The following is a 22339-nucleotide window of genomic DNA, read 5'->3' on the forward strand; positions in this document are numbered from 1 at the left end:
AATCTGTTTAATTCTAGGAAATGTAATATCCAGAGGCATGGCACATGGCCTAACTATATGCAAGTAGGTAACTGCAGCAGAAATTCACTCTGGCAACTTACAGACACTTAGACTCAACAAGCAGTGGACAAATAGAAAGCAACGAGGATGGAGGGAGCGGAAATACTGAACACAAGGACAGTGGCAGACAAACAGTAGAGCACGTCCCTATCTCCATCTTTTCCAAACAACGTTTGTTTAACTACTTTCCCTAAAAATAACACTGAAAGAAATACACAGACACAAGCATTTATCAAGAGTCACTTGAATGCTCCAACTATGACATAACTCAATTTTATACACATACTAACAACTCTGACATAAGAGTATGCATTTCATCCTTTCAAGGGATGTATGCTTCCTCTACATATTAAGTTCACTCAGCATGTCAGACAGGCTGAAAGGTAAAATATTCTTTCACATTGGTTCTTGAATAAAATAGTAGAAAACAGCATAAATTAGCCTTCAGACTGTACATGCATCTCTTGCCTGAACTCTACTTTTATTTGAACACACAGGAATTCTGGGATTCACAGAAAAAAACAAAGAAGAAAAAGATTGCTCTAACCATCTCTTGCACATAGTTGCAAAGCAGGGGGAACAGCGGGGGAGAATACGCATCATTGCTCAGAGAGAAAAGACTGCCATGACATGTTAGGTCATGACGTGTTAGGTGTGACACCCTAACTAGATCTGTCTACAACAAATACAGAATAAACACTATTTGCCAAATACCACCATCTTAGCCAACTACTTGCCTATTTCATTTACAAAGTTTTCCCAAGAATTCAAGCTCCTAAGGTTGTAGGAGACACGAAATAAACATATGCTAGCCAAGTTGCCTCCTTAAAGGCACATGCTGAAGACTGATTGTTCAGGAATTCCTTTGAGGAAACACTCCCTATAGAAATTCTTCCTTCTGCTAGAACTTACTGAAGTTCAACAAATCATTCAAAATATAACTTCACACTGTAGCGTCTCTTCTTGCAGTGCCAGTCAATCACATGAGAAAAGATTGTTAAAAATCACAGCTTCACTAAGACTAAGAAGACTATTAGAATGTAGTTTTGATGATCAAGATGAACAGAAATTAGAATGTACCAGCTTAATTATACAGCTTGAACTATAACCCTTAGGAGTGAACTGTCTTACCAGGGAGCTGCTTTCATTACTAAGATTTCCCTATCAGTCTCCCCCTGACTGAACCCTGACTGTCAGCAGGCACTCAAATAGTAGGTCAAAACCAGAGTATGTAGGCTTTATGTCCAAGCATTTAAACTTATAAATGAAAATAACTAAAATTATTATAGTGTATATATAGATGCATGATACTTACTCTTTGCTATTTATTTACTAAGTAGGGAGAAAAATACACACTCTATTTTGCCATAATTGTAACAGCACCCCACGACCATGCTCTTTTATCTTTCTCATTATATCCACAGTAGTTCTACATACCCTTATACATTTTAAAGTTGTGTCTTTTACCATAAGCATTAAAGTGAATTCCACAAAGTGGTAATTTTTGACTTCTGAAGTAATAAATTTTCAGATTAAGCATGTTAATGTTTCTGGATTTGGACTACATAAATTAATTCTGTGTTATTCTATCATCTTTCATAAAACTGCAGCAGAGAACTTAATTTCTCGTATTTTATCAGCTTCATCGCTCTCTCCCATCTTTTAAACTAAAACATTATCATTAATTTTAAAAAGACAAGTTCACTAGAAGACTGACACTTCATTTGACCTACTCGATATGAAAACACACAATAAGCAATACAGACAGTACTTTTTAAGAATTTTTCTCACATCTGTTTTCACCATCCTCTATGAAGAGTAAGATTTTATCATTATTGAAAGAGGAACTCAACAGCAATAGAAATCTCACCCGATGTCAGTAAGAGGTGGTTTGTCCCGGCCTCTCCTGTAGCAAAGAAAAAGTTCAGGACTCTTTAGACTTCCATAGTTTAAGTTGGCTTGGAGGGCTGTAGGGGTGGCTTCAACACAGGTGTATCCCTCTGGGACAGTTTCACCAGCTGATTTAATTATCACAGCAATGTCAGTAATTGGAGCCTTGGGACCAGTTGACTTTGTTTCATGTCGGCTTATTTCTTGGTCCAGGAGGGTTGCTGTGTCTGTATCAGTGAGCCCTGCCACCACGAAATAGTCAGCCACTCGCGGACCTTTGTCTTCTATCATGGCTATGTCAGTACTTCCTAGGGAAAGGAAAGAGAGAGAAATCGAACACTCTGCTTTCAAACTCAAACCTCTCTCAACAACTATCAGGATTTAGAACTTATGAAAAAATTTTTGGAAATAGTAAAATTCTTATATACAGAGTTCAGTAAAATTCTAGGGATACTGCAAAACAAACTTTGACTTTTGCTGCTCAAAAAAGATACTGAAAGATACTGAGGGTAATCGGATTTCAGTTCTAGCATCACAGCAGTCATGTTTTAACACAAGGAAGTTTTAAGTGAGATAAAGGATCTCACTCAAAGCTCTTAACACAACAGCTACATAGAAAATTGTTTTGTGTTATCTATTAAACTGTCCAAGCCCTTCACAGGCTATAACTTAATGTAGGTATCCCAATCTAAAAGCATCCCTATTTTTATGCCATTACTTGTGAGCAATTTGACCACAGAATCACGTTGTCTTTTTTTTTTTTTTTTTTTTTTGACAGAGAGAGAACAATTGCAAGTACAGGTTCACCACTTTATCCTCTGCACATTGCATACATTTTGTTTTATAACTTAGACCTAACAGTGCAGTCTTGAGACATTCAGCTGGCGACTGTAACATCTGGAAATCATTTACAAAAATCACACATCCAAACCCACATTTCGTCAGCTGATCAGGCAGTATTCATCACTGCTCAGCTGCACATTCCAGATCTGGAAAGAGTTGTTCTCCCAACACCACTAATGTTCACTAAGCATATGATGTTAAAGCAGTAAAACATAAGTTTCTATTAAGAACAAACCTAGCTGACAGCCTATGCTCAAGTACCTCAAGTACTATTTCAAGCACATAAATCTCATTAATTTTTTTTATATTTACAAGATGAGTAAGACATATTTAAACAGTAGCAGTCAAGCAATGAACTTTCAGGTAGCTAGGGACCACGTTCTTCTAGATCCCTTTGTTTCCATCACCAGATTTCTGGGAATCCCATATAAAAAGTTAATGAGTAATGGAAGTCTGGTTCCCATCTCTGAAAACAAGACTGCCATGGCTTCCAAGGTCCCACCCACCAAGGAGTGGTGGTTCATAGGTATTACCACCAAAACAGAGAAGTTTCTTGTATTCAGAATGCCCAAGTCTGGGAACTGCAGAAACACTGGCCTCTGCTAACAGAAAGGTGGTTTGGTGAAGGCAGTATAACACTGTTCCCTGCAACTTGATTTACGCTCCTGTTCTTATCCTGCTCTTTCTTACTGACATTATATTGAAAAAGTATTTTCCATATTCACAGCACACAAGATTTCTAAGACTATTGATAATTAGTGTACTAAGTACTATCTGAGGCAAAAATCACTTATCCATCCTGCATATTTACTACAAAACTTTAGCATAAGATTATGCAACTCGGGTGCCAAACACTATATTGCAAGCTACTGTAGCATGACAACAAATTTGGGAATGGAGGGGAAATAACTTCATGCAAATTTGTTGTACCTCTATATTCCAACTACAGTTTTTATTTTCTTACACTGAAATATCACCTTTTCAAATCCCTTCAAACCTGAAAGGAGATGTACCTGCACCCTTTAAAATATCTTCCCATAATGCTTTTCACACTGTCACTACAACGTTCTCTCAAAAACTTTTGTAGGGCAATCCATACATAGGCACAGAAGAGTTTGGCTCTCCTGCAGAGGAGAAAGCTATGGGACAGTTATTTATGTGACTAGATTTATGCCTAAAACATATGGATGCCATATCAACAGGAACAATAAAAGGTTTATGCAAATGTCAGGGTGTCATTTCCTCATTCTTCAGGTGCCTAGGTCTCCTGAAGAACAAGGAAATTACTCCAGAGCCATAGCTACCTGTGAAGCTCCTATCACCTTTAGGTACAAAACTTGCATCAGTTTATCTTTACTGTCACAAAAAGCATGAAATCAGCAATAAAGTGCCTTACAGCTAAGCAAATCAGCAAGAAATGCAAGGTGAGTGCCTGCATCTCTATAAACGGGTGCTTCAGTTAAGAGATCCCTTCTCACACTGCCACTGCTCATTTCCACCTTTGCTTCTGTCCGGAACTACAGTTTGTGCAACCACATAATGAATTAGAACAAGAAATGGCTCTGGATGAATGCTAACCTGGCAGAGACTGCTTAGTGTTCAACCAGAGCAGTTCTCCAGCCATTGCCTGTGTCAGCACAAAAGCAGTAGCAGTATGACCCTTTCAGCAGCAGCACTGACTTATACTGGATTAATCATAAAACTGCAAAGTCTAAAATGTTTCATTTTGCCTCTCAGATGCTCGGAATTGTTCAGAGAATTATTAAAATAAAGAAGGAAATAAGAAATAAACAAACCACTCTCTGCTCCTCTTAAAAGAAAGTCCTGAGCTAGAGTATCTTGCAATCTGTAAAATACTGTTTGAAGTGAAATCGAATAACTGGAAAAAGCTGATAAAAACAGGAAAATGGTTGGCATCCTATAGTATTGGGGTTTTTTAACCCAAAACGTTTGTTAAATGTTCCAGACTTCTAGTAACTGGGTCACGTTCACACAGCTCAGTATTGTGTTTTCTCAATGCAACATTAAAATCATGGCCTACATTTACTTTTAGCACACAGAACAGGAAAAAAGAAAACCAGTAACAATAACAGCATACGTCAAAAATCCCACAAGAGTTTATATTTTAATTACAGCTCGAGTTCCTGGAATTGCACTAATGTTATCCTCAAATATGCTTTAAAGGGAGAACTTAAGTTTTCCTGGGAGAACAGAGGGAGGAAAATTTAAAAGCACCTGAAAAAGTAAATACTAAGATTTGGAGGATTAGAACGCAAATGAAGAAAATCCATTCCTAAATTTTCATCAGTGGGGATCAATAAAACTGTAGCAATTAGTTGCTAAGGAGCATACACTTGTATCTATCATACTACATTTTTCTCTTAGCCATGGCTATGTTTTACTTCATAGAAACTCTGTGTAATATGTGGCAGGCAAAAGTCAGAGTCACCAGACAACTCAGCTGAGAAACTTGGCACAAAAGTATTGTATGTCAGCACAACATTTAGTGAGTTTTTCAAAATGTTCTGAGTCTCTCAAAACAGTTCCTTTTCCACAAGGATAAGTAAGGTTTCAAATAAGCACTGCAAGTCAGCTCTTCAGGAATTTGTTCTCCAGTTTCAGAAAGATTTAAAGCAACAGGATCACTCAAAAGAGACCTGAAAGTAAAAGTTCTTAATTAAGCCATAGTGATCTTCACTAATGCAACAGTTTTAGAAACATAAATAGACAAAGAATTAGCAGATAGCCACCACTACAAATAGAAACAGCAGAATTCATCAGGTCCAAGAATACTCTGCCTTCTGAACTGCAGGAAAAAAAAAAAAAACCCCATAAGATTAGTGGGGAACAAGATGAATCCACTGTTATTTTCCATTATTTTTGTGATGACTCACACAAGAACAAGTATGAACATTGCTCCTCTTAATAGACAAGGGAATAAACATTCTTCTACGAGACCATCTATCCTAAGTTTTATCACGGCAACTTTTCCCGAGAATAACTTCAAAAGCTACTGTCCTCTGTCTGTTTTCTATGAGCACAGTTCTGCACAGCACAAGACTAACAGAAAAACACAACATTTAGAAAATATTGGGATTTCTATTGTAACACACAATAGTGTGTTTTCTTGCAGGAAAAAACCTAAATACAAAAAAAAAAAAAAATTCTAAAACTAAACACTGCTATCTTAATGTTGGATGATGACAATGCAGGATATATTGAAAAAAAAGTCAACATAAAAGTTCCATGAAAGATCTTGTTTTGAAGTCTACAAGGTACTTAATTTTGAGCCAAATAAACTGAAAACAAAAATTGGGAATTCCATTTTAAGAACATGAGCAATACTGTTTCAGGAATTACAAACCCCAGTGTCCATATGGACTCACAAGGGTTATGAAAAAACTATTTAAGTGAAGTTAGTTTTCCAATTCATTCATAGTCCTCATAAGGAAAGTTTGCTGTGAGCAGTTTAGGACCAAAAGTATTTTTTTAAATGAAGGAATAAAAGATGCACTTTTAAACCCCCCATGTTTTTCTAAAAGGAATTCCCACAGGCAGTAATTAGTTTTGTAGGTGAAAAACAAAACCAGCCAGCACAGACCACACTTTAAGGCACTTAGTACAACTAGCCTAAGACAAGATTTGTTTAGCAAAAATATGCAGGAGTGAAGAAAATAACATCTTTTCAAAGCTAAATGCCAGAAATATGACAAAATGTTCTCTCCCACAGTTCATTTAAGGCTGGCTGCTTTAAGAATACAATAGTCTTTCTCACAATCAAAATGCAATTTTATAATTCTTCATAAAGTTCTATCAAAATATAGTTAATTGCTATTATCTTCACAAAGGTCACTGCCCTTTCTTAAGGAGAGATTTCATAAGGAAATTGCCTTGGTGAAAAGGATTCCACTTTTATAGTTTTTATAGATTTTGAAAAAAATTACAATGTTAGAAATTGGTTTAGTTATTTACTAGTCTCTAAAGCACCAATTAGATTCTAAAAATCTGTAAAGTGTCAAATTATCCTCTAAAATTCGGCTAGAAAACCAGCATAAATATACAAAAAAATGGTACAGATAAATGCAGTTTTTGACAAGTGTTCTAAAGAAAAGGAAACATAAGCTTTGCAAAACTGCATACAGAAGCAACCAAGCATTTATTACAAACAATCTGACAATTTACATACAAATACTAACACCTTAAACTAACAAGAAGAAGGCATTCTTGGCAAACTGTATGTATGTATGTACTCAATCCAGAGTAAAAATAAGACCTGGATTCAGAAATAGCCGGTTTTAAGGCTTATGTGCAGGCAAGTCCTTGAGTAATAGCTTGCTCCTTTCAGCTCCTGGAGAGTAATGTCACAAATGCTGGTATCTCAATGCACAAAACCAGTAAAATAAACATATGTCCAGAGTGTGTGTGGATATCAAGAGGTACTTTTTCAGTTCCCTTCTAACTGGAGTGCTAACTTCACATGTTCTCAAAAAAACCCAGCACAGGGCTCAGGAGGCCAACTAGCATAGCTTTACTGAGAAAAAAATCAAGTTGGTCTTAAAAAAACCTTGTATTTCCACTTCAGTAAGCACCCTACTACCTGAAAAGGCAGAAATGTCCGTAAGTGATTAATGGCTAACATGACACTGCAATTTACTAAACTTGCATCTTCTTTCACATACTGATGTTACCCACAAACTACAACGTGTGGAAACTACTACTTACAAAGTACTTGCTGTGTGGAAGCCTGTAGCATGCATACACAGCTGACTGAAGAACTCAGATGAGTTCTTTCCCTCATAACTAGAAATATTTCTGTAACCAGACTGCATAGGAAATAAGTTTTATTTCCAGACTGAAGAATAACTTCAGCGCTTTTTGTTCACTGTGGTTGAAACATCTATTTTGTAAACAGCCTCCACAGTTAAAGCTTTAAGCAAGGTAGATGTTAAAATTAACTCAGGGCTTCTCCACAGATCTTTAACTTTGCAAGTGAATTATACTTGGCTATTGGCAGTAAAGAAGTTTAAAAAATGCACATGCACTGTGCTTTGACATTTACTTTTAAAATTAACTGACCTAAAGATCCCTGAAAAAACTGAATCTGCTATGCTAATTTGAGAGAGAATTCTTCTGTCTGAATAGACAGAAGACAGTGCATTTGGAGGTCATCTGCAAGACTTGGAAAACTTACTGGCTACAATCTGAGTAAGAGAGAAGCATTATGTTTCTCAACCACTGCCCTAGGAAAAACTTCATAGGTAACACTGTGAGGCACCTCACTACTCAATACAGAAATACAGCTACGTGACCAAGTCTTTATAGAGGCAATTTCTCTATTATTTCCAGTGAATTCATCAGAAGAGGAAAAGGGTATACAGATTCTGAAAATACAGAAACAAACTTTCCCTGAAAGAAGGGAGTTATCTTATTCTTTAATCACACAGACCATTGTATCCTGTACTGAGATTAAATAGCACTATTGGTGAAGGAAGTGAAGAACAATATGATTTCCCTTTGTATAAAAGAATCTTCATTGATGCCAGCTAAATCTTTATTTTATAACAAAAGAACCAGTGAAGAATTCCTTTTAATCAGTGAATTTGGAAGTGTCCCTTAAAACACATAAAAAGTATTACATAGTATGCACATACACCTTGGATAGGCACATTAAGTAACAAGCAAGATAGCATGCTTGTTGAGATAAACAGTATGAGCTACCTGTTAAAGCTGAAAAGACAAAAAAATGAAAACAAGATTTGTAATTGCCTTTAAAGACATGTTTGAAAAAGTTAAATCACTGTCATACCCAGCAAAGAGATACAACTGGGCTGCATTAAGCCTTCAGCTTGTCCCTCTTTCTTCTAAACACATTTCAAATATCAGAATCACAAAATGATTTGGGCTGGGAGCAGAGTGACCTTATACATCCTCTGGTTCCAACCTCCTTGCCATGGGCAGGGACACCTTCCATTAGAGCAGGCTGCTCACAGCTCCACCCAACATGGCCTTGAACACTTCCAGGGATATGGCATCCACAGTCTGGATACCCTGATTCTCTGGGCAACCTGTGACTCACCACCCTCACTATGTCGTATGTACAATCTAAACCACCCTCTTTAAGTTTAAAATTGTTGCACCTTATGCTGTGACTACAGGCCTAAAAAAAAAATCTCCATCTAGCATTTCACAACAGTGGTAAAGATAATGGCATGACAAAGCTGGTGGGAAGAAAAAGATGATGACAGATGATTAAAAAAGACCAATGTTCGCAGATCAAATAGGTGATCCTAAATCAGAACAATAAAGTTTAATCATGTGGGGCAAGAGAAAGTAGAACTCGAAGACCTGAACTTAGCAAGTTTATCAGCAGTGAGGATCTGGACACTTAAAAACTTTTGTCTCTAGGATCGTTCATAAAAATCAAATCTAAATACAATGCTAAAGGGTTGAAAATATTACTGGATATAGTGGTTAGTACTAATACTATGAATATGATTTTTTAAAACTTCACGTTAGTGAAATACATCAACAACAGTGCTACCTTTGGCTCTTTTTTTTTTATTTCCTAGCTGTATTCCACAGCTACAAAAAGAACACAGTGAAGGTGGTTCTCATTGTTAACTGTATTCAATAAATCTGCATGATTGTTCTTGTTCTAGTTGCCTCAGTTTTTGTCTCTGTGTAACCAGATTTCAAGAAGCTGATGCTTGAAATGACTTTGAAAAGCAGAAAGGAACACAACTATAGACTATACCTGGCAATCAAAACTTTATATACTGGATTTTTTGGTGTTTTTTTTTGCTAAACATGAAACACAGTTATGATTCTAACACACTCATGTACCCACACAGGCTTAAATGTACACAGCAAGTGCTTAAATGTACACAGCAAGTGCAAACAGTCACCTGTTACCATTTAACAGCCAGAACATACTGCAGCTGGCACTCCAATCGCTTGTGTGCTTCAGCATACCTTCCCTGCTACTGCTTGCATCAATATGCTTGCCCATATCATGCACCCTTTTAAGCAAACCCATTTCTACTCAGATAAGTGGGCAACTCCAGTTTATGCACTTCACTTTCACAGCAGAAATCAGACCTTGCATGTACGTTACAGATAACTGAAAACTACTACAGAATGGAATATTATAAACTAGACTATTCCACAAAGTGAGTTCAGGAGGAGTTAGTGAGCAAGGAGGTTATCAAACACTTAAAATGGCACTTGCAGCACACAGGGAAGTCACACAGACATGTCTATATATATAAGTTCTCTGAAGCACGTTTTACAACATGTAAGAATATGAAGTGCATCTATATACACACGCACATATACACCCCACAACAAAAGACAAGGTAAGGTGACATTACTTCCAGCATACCATTAGTACTGAACAGGGTTAAAATAGAAAAAAAACATAGGCCACAAACTATTAGCCAGTCAGTCAACAGCAAGAGAAAAAAATTATTAGAAATGTTTTTAAAGACTTCCTTTTTTTAGATTGTATGTCAGATTATAACGAAAATTATTACACAAAGTTTCAATTACGGTCACTTGACTAAATCACATGAGCATTAGAAAAACCGGAATTGCAAAAATAACTTCAGAGATGTACTGCCCACCTTCTACCTGTCTTAACACAACCAGCTGTGGAACAGGAATGGCTGGATGTCACCTGCATTTTGGTCTGAACATGCATATATGCAAATACAGGACCATTCCTTCCTAGCAGTTTTCAAGTAAACATTTGAGAATGTTGTAGTTGCACAACTGAAATATATTACAACCTACATGGTGATTATCTTATAGAGGCCTCTAACATTGGAAAAATAAACTTAAGGACAAGGTGAAAGATAAAAAGCTAGCCAGTTACATTTTAATGAAGCATTCCTACAGGATGACCTAGGACTGAGTTAATCGAACCTCAGAATACAACTTGTATCAAGGTCTGGTACTGAAAATAATCTAAACTGGCTTTTTACATCAGATAGATAAATTGTCACAAATTTGCACATATGCAAAGAAAAAAAAAGTTGACTCTGTAGTTGCTGTTTGTGTACCAGACTGTTTTCTGATTGCATATGAACATGAAAATCAGGCATAAAATGCATATAACCAGGCTTGATGGTAAAGTTATCTAAAACATTCCAAACAGATCAGGGCACTACAGTACGAAATAAGAAGTATCACAGCAAATGACCTCAGGTAAGCAATTCCCATGGAAGCGAAGGCACCAAGCCTGGAAACAATTCAATGAAACAGCAGGGTTTTTTTTTCCTTTCCACCTGTACAAAAAACAGTTCTAAGAGCACCAGAGTTCTGCAGACTGTGAACGTCTGAGAACAAAATCACTTGTGCATTAAGCTTTTGGTATGTCAAATATAGTTGTACAGTTAATACTGAAAAACAACCTGTATTCTATAAATTGATTAAATAAATAAATCTTAACATCACATTACCATAGTTAGAACCCTAACAGCAAACACTGGCACCACAGGTCCGAAATGCAAAGATCTTTTTCACCCTTTATCTGTAACTCCTACAGTGACTGAAGACAACCACAATTTTAAAAAGCTTGACTAGAACAGGTGTTTGGGGTCTCTCTTTGGCAATTTCTTACTAACATTTTCATGAGAGCCACTAACAAATACACCATCCATGTAAGGGGAAACAGGTGTCTGTATTCTTCCAATACAGACTTCCTTTCCAGTTTCAAACCATGGGCTCAGAGATGATGCAAAAGTGTACATCCCAAGAAGAAGACGTGGTGATGAAATAAACTGACTCTGAAAATCCAGTATTGTAATAAGTGATTGCTACATAGCAATAAATCTCTAGTTTTCTCATTCATATACAGTTTGCCACTTACACATCAATTTTGTTGCTGAGAAGTCTTACAGCTTTTCAGACATGGTTTAGAAAAAAATGGAGAACACTTGGCCTTAAACAAAATATATTATTGTTACCCACTACCTTGAATTTTCTTTGCATTTGCTATGGTTTTCTGTCCTGTATGCAAAGGTCACCAGAGGAAGTGAGGAAACTAGCCAAAAATTTTCAGCTTTATATTTAATAAATTAAAATTAGTCAGAAAAGACACAGAAGAAATCTACTAACAATTTAGGATTCTGTCTTAAGAAGCAGAATTGTGCTTTTAGTCTGATTTTTTTCTGATTGCCAGCAAAACCAGTTACCACTGCTACAAAACAGTGGGGCAATGATGTGATGATATAAACACCTGTATCAAAAATAACAAAGCTTTCAGAAGCAAAGTTTTGTGACAGCAAGTTGAATAGCTACTTATGAATTAAAAATGGCTGAAAATATCTCTAAATTAATGGACCCTGTAGTCCAGGACACTCAGGAGTCTGAAAATTTGCCCCTCAGAAAAATTCTAAGTGGAGGGAAAAAAAAAAACCAAACCAAAAAAACCCTAGATCTAAGAAATACCCAACCTATTCCAGACTCTCTAGGCTAATTCTACCATATTAATAATCAACAGCTTAAGTTTTCCTATTGAACAGTAATTTCAAGTTGTCCAATGGTATAAAAATTGGAGCAGTTATAGATATGTGAGGCCAACTGACCTACACAGTCTCGAGAAGCAGCTGGAATCAATGAAGGCAGGTTTGGTACCACTAAATTAAGTTCCACTGCCAAGGACAGAAAACAGAAATGGAAAAGATACAAGACAGGAAGAATGATAATCAGCAAGCAGTCCAGCTACACTCATTTAATAAACCAGTTTAATCTTGTTTCATCAGTGTTGTACCCAAACTGTTCTTTCACATAATAGAAGATGGCAACTACTCCAAACACTGCAAAGAAAATAGTTCAAAAGAGAAAATTTAACAACAACAATAATAACAACAACATAGTTCTCAGAGCAAGAAAAGTACTTTATAAAATGCACTTACTGCCCCATTTGAAAGCTTTAAAGGTTAGCCATGCTCAGTATTATGTAATGAGTGAAACATCTGCTGCCCTGGAAACATTCTTTGTTAGAGAACTCTTTCTGTAATTGGAAACTCCTTTGGAAAAAAGCCAAATATAGTAGCCTGAAACAAAAACAAAACAGCAAAGAAAAAGTCAAAAGACAAAAAGTCCAGTGGTTAAATTTCTTCTAGGAGTCCAATCTCCTAGATTGCTTTCTGTAGGTATTTTGGTGCCCTTTTTTGGTTGGGGTGAGTGGGGACTATAACCTGGTTTTGAGATGTCAAAGGAGAGAAGAAAGAATGGTGTTTCAAATTCACCCGAGGGGTTGCTCCGAGTAAGCTATAAGAATCAGAGATATTTTTTTTCTTATTGATCTACTAGACACTGAAATAGTTAAGTATTAACATTGAAATTATTTTGCCAGCATCTCCACAGACAGAGATATGCCAGATCATAGAATCATGGTTTGAATTGATTTCTCCTAAACATCTACAACACCATCAGCCATATGTCACTTGAAATCATCATCTAAATGCTCTACAAAACCAGAGTGAAAAACCCACTCACTGGTTTTGAAGAACACTATTTTCCTCATTTTATCTTTCGGTAAAAAACCACCACTGAAGGAAGACATCTTTCTTCTCTGTAGGTCTCTTCATTGACAGCTCCACCATACCAAACGCAGGCTGCTTCATTGATACATTCAGAGCCTCGCAGCCTATCCCCATCCCACTGAACACTTTTTGTGCCTATCAAGGGGATGATTCCCATTTCTGGTTGGCCTATGATACCAGCCTCAAACCACTTGGCTTCATGTCAGCATTTTCATTCTTCCTCAGCTGCTTTTCAAGCTTGGTGGGAGCTTATTAACACTTCAGAAGTCTGTCTTTTAATCCTCTTGCCAACTCCTCATTAAGAAACTCTCGTTTGCCAAGACGTCTTAAAATTAAGTCCAAACCACACACTTGACAGCAGTTAGAATATTCATGCTTTTAGTCTTAAGCTGCAGCAGTGTACTACTTATACAGATGTATGTATCAATAAATAGTTTCCTCAAACATGAAAAAAAGCTATCGAGGGTAGCAAGCTTGAGATTCTCTGTCATGAAGTGCTAGCATGCACCAGACATGATAAACGTGAGGTCTGACATTATACCTATTTTTGAGCGTGCTTTTAATATCATCATATGATATTCAAAATACCTATACTGTATTACTTAACACACAGTGGAGTTCTCAGACAAAACAGTTACAGGGAACTTGATTTTCTGGGATAAACGGTACAGATTTTAGGCAGTAAAGGAAGTCAAATCATTGCGAAGAGCATATCATTAATTTCTGTCATAATTTAACATATGCCTTTGTCTCTGTATTTAAGATCTTCTTCATGCATGTTCTTGTGGCTTTTTTTACTGTTTTGACACACAATATATTTCTTGATTTAGTAACTGATTTAGTAATGTTTAAAATAAAAAACCCTGGTTTCCTAAAGCAGGCTATGACTATCATGGATACAATTCACAATTGTGAACATTCCTATTTCCAATTTAACCAATTAGGAATGAATTTATTTGATTTACCCAGAGAACTGATCTCAGACTTTTCCAAATTTTTTTGACATCCCAAGATCTGATCCCACATGACTTATAAAACAGCACAGCCCCCATGCTCATTTGCTGTGGCATGCACAAAATGTTTGAGACACCCTACATTCATTTCTCTGCACAGAGTGAAGTGGAATTCACAACTTCCTCCTTTGCAAAAAAAACCCAAACCAAAACAAAAAACCCAAACAAACCAAAAAAACCCCAAACCCCAAAAAAACAAAACCACCAAAACAAACCCTTCAAGCCTTCCCCCACCAAACAAAAAACAAACAAAAACGAGCCACCCAACCAAAACCACGAAAAAGCCAGACACCTATCCCAGTCCACACAATATGCTCCCGAGTATACAGCAGTGGAACATCCTCATTTTCCTCCTTTAATTTTAACATACTACTGGCTCTTGGAAGGGACAGGTGGGATGACAGTTGTGGAGTTAGAGGATTTACCTTAGAGGTGGGCTACCATCATTTTAGTCCCTGCTCAAAAGAGAGGGCATAATCCTGTCCTCTATGATAGTTTTAGTCCCTTATCTTGTTTTTTTTTAAATTCCTTCTTCCTCTGCCAAGTCTAGGGCAGTACCAATGCTCCATACAGACAATATGAATAGGAATATGAATGGAGTGATACTACTTTTACACTTAACAACCTGGACAACCCAAATGCAAAGTATTTCAACTCAGACATTCAATCCAGAAAGCATTCGAGTTAATGGTGAGATTTTTAAAAAGGTACAAAGGACAATTAGAGGATCAAAGCCGTTTCCCTCCTCAGATCTGTGAATCATCTGGCACTAATATAACTAGAAAAACAGTACAAAATTAGAGGAGTGACTGAGTAAATAAGACCTTTTATTCCTGGCAGAATCAGTTGGATCAAAAAGACTAAGAAGAGGTTTTGAGATGTACAGTGCATATACTGTACATCTGAATCTCACAGAAGAAAAAAGCTGTAAATGTCTTTGAAAAGGATTTGTTCTGTTTTCTTTAAAATACACTGAAATGTCACATTAGTCATCGCATTCACAGTGAATGAGTCACTGTAACCCAAAAGAACTTCAGGCTTTCACATATAATTATCTTACGGGTAGATTTCTAAAAACAAAGTTCAAAGAAAAAATGCAGCAAAGTATATGTATCAGAGTTTGAAATGACACTGTCTTTTAAGAAAGCAAGGGTTTCTTTTAAGAAAGTTTGCGCACCATGCCTTTTTTCAAAGGTGAACTTGTTACTTTGTCTACCCAATCCTGAACAACATACTCCTCCCTTTATTATGTGTAAGGTATGTCTGGTTTATTCCTAGAACTGTACATAACCAGAAGTCCACAACAGAATTCTGCTCTTCAGAGTCATATAGGTATTCAAATATAAGCCTCTGTGAAAGTACACCCCTACTAGCAAAACAAATTTTTGGCTTGCAAAATCTGTTCTACTTATGGCTTGAGATTTTCTTATACCAGTACAACTCCAGGTCTACCTACATTGTTGATTAGTACTGGAAAACTTTAATGGTAAGTTTATACTTTATTCACAAACAAAACAAACAGTCTTGTACAGGGAGAATTACTACTTATTTATTTACTACTAAGACATAACAAAACGTGAAAAGAAAAAAGCTAAGGAAGGATGTATCCCCAAGGTTAAGCAAGAATTTAAGGCCAGAAAAAATTCAACTCTTTCACTGATGATTCTAACTGCAAGAATTCACTTTGAGTCAAATAAACACTGTACAGGAAACATGTAGACTCGCTTTTTCTGGTTTCAGCAAAACTTTGAGAAAACAGTAACATAAATTATGCAGTTAACAAAGTTTTGTCTTTTATGTCTTGCTGACTTTTTAATATTCAGAACTGAAAACAATCCTGGATGTGACCAATGAGAGGCAAAGTGCAAAGCATTAGCAAACCACATCACAGTGGTTACGTGACTTTGAAACCTTGTAATAAAAGTACTTGTACTCTTCCTCCTCCAGCCAAATCCAAATCTTAAATGTATGTGGCACCTGTTCAGAAAACTAAACCTCACAGGGTTAGCCTTCCCAGATTCCTTCTACAGGCATTGGAAGGGGAGCTTCAGCTGGTAACTTAGGACACCTGAAGTTAGGCTTTCATTGGGAATTACCCCCTAAAAAGAAGGTGGTGGATAACAGGGGAGGAAGAAAGCTAGCAACAGTCTCCCTAGGCAAAAATTAACTTCTGTCAGTATTGCTCTTCAGTCACAACTTTGGCAGTTTCAGCACCTTAACAGGTACAAGACACATATGTTTTACATACATTAATATTTCTCAGGTTATCCACCTCCTTGAAAGTATTTCCTCTGGTGAAGACACAGCTTATTTTTTAGGATTTGTTTCAAGGAAGCCTCCAAAAGGTATTATCTATGCCTCAAAAAAAAATCCACCTCAGCATACTTAAACTCCTATTACCTTCAAAACCAACAATTTCCTGCCACTTGCACCTAGATGCCCAGAATTTTACATTCTCACTAGGATCATTAATTACTTAAAATGTTATTATGAGATTTCATGCTCAGCAGTGAAAGCACAGGTAGGTACAAATGACTGTAGTGCAGGCAAACTGCTGCTGCTATTTCCAAGGACAGCTGACTGATCAGCTATTGAGAACTGGCCACACTGGTTTCCATATTTGAAGATTAGAGTAACCAAATGAATAATCTATTGCTGTGACTCAGCATTTTACTTTATTTTTCCATTCTGTAATCTTCTCTTTGACCAAGATGGATAATCTGCAGAAGCTTCAGGGCTTAACTATACAACTACAGATGCCTTGAGTTCTTGAATTTCCTGAAACATTAATTAAGTCCTTCAACTCCTTTTTCTTCCTATGCTGCTCCTAGGTAGCTGCTCTCTAGTTGTGTTCTCTTTCTCCCAACTTCAGCCATGCTTTTATCCCTTCCTGAAGCAGAAAAATATACACAATTATATAGACATGGCAGGAGGATATTTTAATCACAAGACTTCTACCTATGTCAGGTTTCTTATCTGGGTGAGAGTATAGCTTCTTCCCAAGAGAATAGCAACGAAGGCTGGAGCCATGTTATGTGACACCAGGAATAGCAGCACTGGGTTGCTCAACAGGGAAGAAAAAAACCAAAAGTCTTGCTATCAGCAATCAAACAACTCCTCTACATTGCAAAGACTTGCAAAAGGGAAGAGCAGCACTGAAGAATGCATCAGTATGCAACAGACTTCTGTTTATTCATTTCAAAGGCTGAAATTAATTATAAAGACAAAAGCTATCACTGAAATGAGCTGGTTCAGAGAGAAAGTAAAAACATTGGGTTCTTTGCCTCTTTGGTGAAAAATGATTACATTTTCTGGTATACCTGCCCTTTGTTCACAAAGGGGAAACACTTTCATTTCAAGATGAAGAAACCTTCTACTCCTCCAGAGACTTGTAATTGTAAACTCAGCTTCTGCTGCTAGAACTGAATAAATTGATTTGCAAGTCAATCCTTGATTTACACTATTTTTAATATCTTTTAGGCAGAGAAACACAGGCTCTTGGTTTTTTTCTTGAAAAGCACCAAGTCTCTTTAGAGACCTTTTGAGAATAAAGGAAAGGAACTGGTGTCACTAAATGCAAAGATGAAAGCAGAGTAAGGCAGAACTGGCCCGCTGCATTTAACTGAAACAAAGCAAATGGAATGTTTAATGACATGCAAGCCAACACTCAACAAGAAATTGTGGGTACATTTTTACTGTTCTCACTATCAACAACCCTGAGATGGTGTTCAAAAAAAAAAAAAAAAGAAAAGAAAAAAAGTTGCATGATTAAACAGAGACAATCATTATAATCTTAGTAATTCTGAAAACTGTTTTCAAGTTTGCCAAAGCAAACAGTAAACATCAGGACCACATTTATACCCTCAAAAAGCCTGTAAGCAGAAAGAAAGGGCTACAGCGAGATACTAACCAAGACAAAACTTTCTGCTCTCACAGAGCTTGGAATGCAGAGCACAGTGTAACTGCACTCCTGAAACTTTAGAGTAAGTAAGTCTATACACCCACATTTGTGACAGATGCACAAGAATTAACTGCACATGAAACAGTAACACTTCACCAGAAACTATGTTGCAGTCCAGAACCCTTCCTGAACTAAGTCACTTGGCTTCTAACAACCACTTGCAGAGAGATCAGAACTGTGAGCCTTTATCTCCACGAATTTGCAGAATGAAACACTCTCACTATCATTACAGAGGGGTAGCATTTCCAACAACACTACTATTTTATCACATGGGAAAGAAGCAGCATCATGTTTCTGTACAACCATAGGCAACAACTTTAACAGAGGTATCATTTTTTGTAGCAAACCAGAAATTCCAAAGCAGATTAAAAAAACTAAAAAATTCAGCTTACTGTTTGAAGCACTGCAAGAGGAAAACAGGTCTCATGATGCATGTGCAGCAAACCGATTTTCATTTTACAGATCTGAATAAGCAGTATGGACAAGTATCTGGCAAGTCACATGGGAAACAACTTAGTAACTATGACCACGATCCCTAAGAACTATTTTACAGCTCAGTTACGCCAAGATTTTCAGTATCTTGAATTCCAGGAAAGCAGCATGCTGAAGGTGGGCAATCCTTGCCTGGGGATGACTAGCAAGCTCAGGAAGAAAAAGACAACTTTCTACAGTGCAGGCTACCCTTATACAAGAAGATGCCTGATTTAGAGGTTACAGGTGCTTTTTGTTGTTATTTCAGTCAGAAGGCCACGAAACCAGTAAGAAGACCACCAGCCATGCCAGCCTTTATGTATACTGCTCTATGCCTACAGCTGCCAATTAAATTTATCTGGAAGCTTAACAGTAAGACATAACAGTCAAAAGACTACCTTACCTTCTTCTTACTACTTTGTCAATGTATCTTTCCTACCAAATTCTACTGAGACTTTTCTCCTACTGTATTTTTAAGCAAACCCAGATGGTGTGTCAAGATGAACACTTGAACATATTTGTCCTTAAGGCATATAGAGATTGAATTCCAAAATCAATTCTCCACTGGTCAAACACAGACCTAAAAAAGAACCAAGCTTAAAAAGATACCACTTCCAGAACTCTATTTCAACAATATTAGCACTGTCACTCCAAATAAGAATTTAATGTATGTTGAGTCAGAGGGATGTTATACATACCAACATTTAATATTCCGATTTTGCTCGAGTCGTTTGTTTGTTTCTAATGAAAACCATGTAAAGGTTGATGAGAAAGAAATCACACACACAGTCTTCAAATAAGAAAACAAATATGTAAGACATGGTCCAAGAAGATGTCATTACTTTATTTTGGGCTATGGAGAGACCAATCTTAACCAAAGAATAAACAGCCAAATGTAACATTATACTTCTCCTTATACTTCTCCATAAGTATTTAAGAAAATGCCCATCTTAACTTGTAGGATTTCTTTTTTTTAAAAGATTAAAGCATTAAGATTTTAGCAGTAATTGGTGTCCAGTTGTGCTAGTAACTGTTTTAACACAGAAGTCAGAACTCACTTAGGCAAGCTAATTTACATTTCTGGTTTCTACTAAACTTCCTTGCACTGCTCAAGACAGAAAGGCACTATTAGCATTTCATATCCACTGGAACGGTAAAAAGCAGTCTGTCAGCCAATCCTTTAAAAAAAAAAAAAATCTTAAAAGCCACTTACAGTCACATTCACAAGAAAAACATTCACAAACTATCTGACAGTTATGGTTTTTTAGTTATGTCCTTTCTGCAAAGGATTTGAAATACATAGGCTAGTATGGTTGGTTAGCAGTCTGGTTAAACACTTAAGTCTGGTCATGACACTTTTCAAAAAAAAATACAAATAAAAATCTTTTCATTTTCCAAACAGATATGAAGTAATTTGCATTCCATCATTATTTTTTTCCACAAGAACAAAACATTTACTGCCTTAACTTCTAACATGCCACCTTAAAAAGAGTGATGTAAAAACTTTTACTAAGTTTATGTTTGGTCCACACAAAGAAAGGGCCAACAAAACTAACGGCAAATAATTCTCTTTTTATTAATATGTCCATGTGGAGGTTCAAATTTGCCTAAACTTTAAACCACTATGACGTTTAAAAACTTCAGAACAACCCAAGAAAATATTAGAGAAGTCACATTAACACAACTTCCAGGGGAAAAAAAAAAAAGAAAAAAAGTCAAATGAAATGTCCTGTTTGTTGTTTATCCTGCCCTCATGCAGATATAAAAGCTTAGCCACAGGCATTGTTTGACAGCAGCACAACGGTCCATGTCTACAACCTGTTTGATTTAACAATAGAAGAGGACTTAACAGCATTAAGCAGATTGGTACAGAACTGGCATTAACTTTAGAATCAATATAATGTTGTTCAGTTTTTGCATACTTTCTGAGACTGCAGAATCAAAAATTAAGCTGTGCTCCAACATTTTGGAAGACTGTGTTTGGCATTAACAACACAGTTAATCAGCTTACATCATATTTAAAGCTTCTGACAGCTTCTGTGAATAATTCTTCACTATTTGACACACGAAAGCCCTAGCACATCACCAGACCTTTCCTCTACACAGGCTATCAGGCTGTTAGCAAAGACATGCCAGATACCCTCAGATGACAACACAGATTGATTAAAAGTTATGCATTTAGCTTTTCCTTGTTCTCAGATCTTCAGAACTTTAAGTTTCTCACTGATACGACCAGCTTCCAAAATACCAGTGTGACTTAGTCAGGACGATCCCTATTATTCTAACAGCACCCGTCCAACAGCCGGTGACGATCTCCAGCTCGGCACAGACCCCCGCAACGGTTAAATCCGCTGAGGCTAGAGCTCAGGGGAGGAGCCGGGACATGGAATGGGAGAGGAAAATGGAGAAATTAAGGAGGGAGCTGCCCCGAGACTCACCTGCAGCGCCTGCCACCTGCGCCCGTGGGGCGGCCGCGCCCGAAGTGAGCAGGGGAAGTAACAATTATCATGGCAATAATTATAGAATTGTAAAGCGCCTCCGCCCTCCCGGCCGCGCAGTGCGGGTTAAGGACGAGCCCCGGCGCAGAAGCCCTGCCGGGGCAGGGCAGGGCAGGGCCCCTTCCCAGGGACCGACTCGGTGCCGGGGAACACTCCGAGCCTCCCTGCCTGTCCGGCGCGGAGGGAAGTTTCCTCCGGACTCATTCGAGGGCAAGGAACCAGCCGTGTAGCCGGGGATAGGAGAGGGGTTCCCCCGCGGAGCGCCGCGCCCCGAGGCGGGAGCGGGCTCCGGACCCGCGGCTCGCCCGCCTCCCCCGCTCCCCCCTGTCAGGCCGCCCCCTCCCCCTGCCCCTGCCGCGGCCCCTCACCTGCCGCGGGCCCGCCGGCCCCTGCCCCTCGAGCGCGCCGCCGGCAGCCGCCCCCGCCCCGCGCCCGCCGCCGCCTCAGGAGCCGCCGCACCCGCCGCCGCTCCTGCTTGGGAAGGAAGCCGCCACCATGTTACTTTCTCCCCCTCCAACGCCTACAGGCGGGTCTAGGGCCCGCCCCGAAAGGAGGCGGCGGCGGGGCCGGGGAGCGGCGCTGCGGCGGCCAGGGGGCGCCGGCGGGAGCGGCCGGAGCCCGGGACTCGGCCGCGGCACGGGCACCTGCGGCGGGCACCCCGAGGAGCCGGCCCCGTGTCCTCTCAGGGTGAGGTTACGGGGGGTGCCCGTGCCCTCGCTGTGGCTTCTGTGAGGTACTGGGTTGTACCAGGAAAAATGTAGTGAGAAAGAACACTTGGCGAATCATAGAATATTCTGAGTTGGAAGAAACCAACCAGGAGGTTCAGCTCGTAGCCCTACACAGGACGTCCTCAAGAATCACACCGAGAGCATTGTCAAAATGCTTCTTGAACTCTGCCATGCTTGGTGCAGGCTTCCTCCCTGGGGAGCCTGTTCCAGTGCCCAACCACTCTCGGGGTGAAGAACCTTTTCTTAATAGCCTACCTAAACATCCTTTGATGCAGCTTCATATAATTCCCTCCGGTCCTGTCACTGTTCACCAGAGACAAAAGAT

At 38.4% G+C, this 22339-nt stretch overlaps 1 protein-coding gene across 5 annotated transcripts in view; it reads right to left on the bottom strand.

Moving 5' to 3' along the window:
• Positions 1–21701, bottom strand: part of DENND4C (DENN domain containing 4C) — a 73617-nt gene extending 51916 nt beyond the window's left edge. For 4 of the 5 annotated variants that reach the window (XM_039566735.1, XM_039566734.1, XM_039566733.1 and 1 more), the window contains exons 1-2: positions 21655–21701; positions 1931–2258 (exon numbers count right to left, since the gene is read on the bottom strand). In XM_039566735.1, the coding sequence (XP_039422669.1) occupies positions 1931–2241 (311 nt within the window). In that variant the 5' untranslated portion in view covers positions 2242–2258; positions 21655–21701. Of the gene's footprint in view, positions 1–1930; positions 2259–12710; positions 12838–21654 lie in introns of those variants that run through there. The other variant, XM_010392985.4, reaches the window with a different exon arrangement.
• Positions 21702–22339: the final 638 nt, after the last annotated feature.

The sequence above is a fragment of the Corvus cornix genome, chromosome Z (assembly GCF_000738735.6).
Source record: "Corvus cornix cornix isolate S_Up_H32 chromosome Z, ASM73873v5, whole genome shotgun sequence".
Taxonomy (NCBI): domain Eukaryota; kingdom Metazoa; phylum Chordata; class Aves; order Passeriformes; family Corvidae; genus Corvus; species Corvus cornix.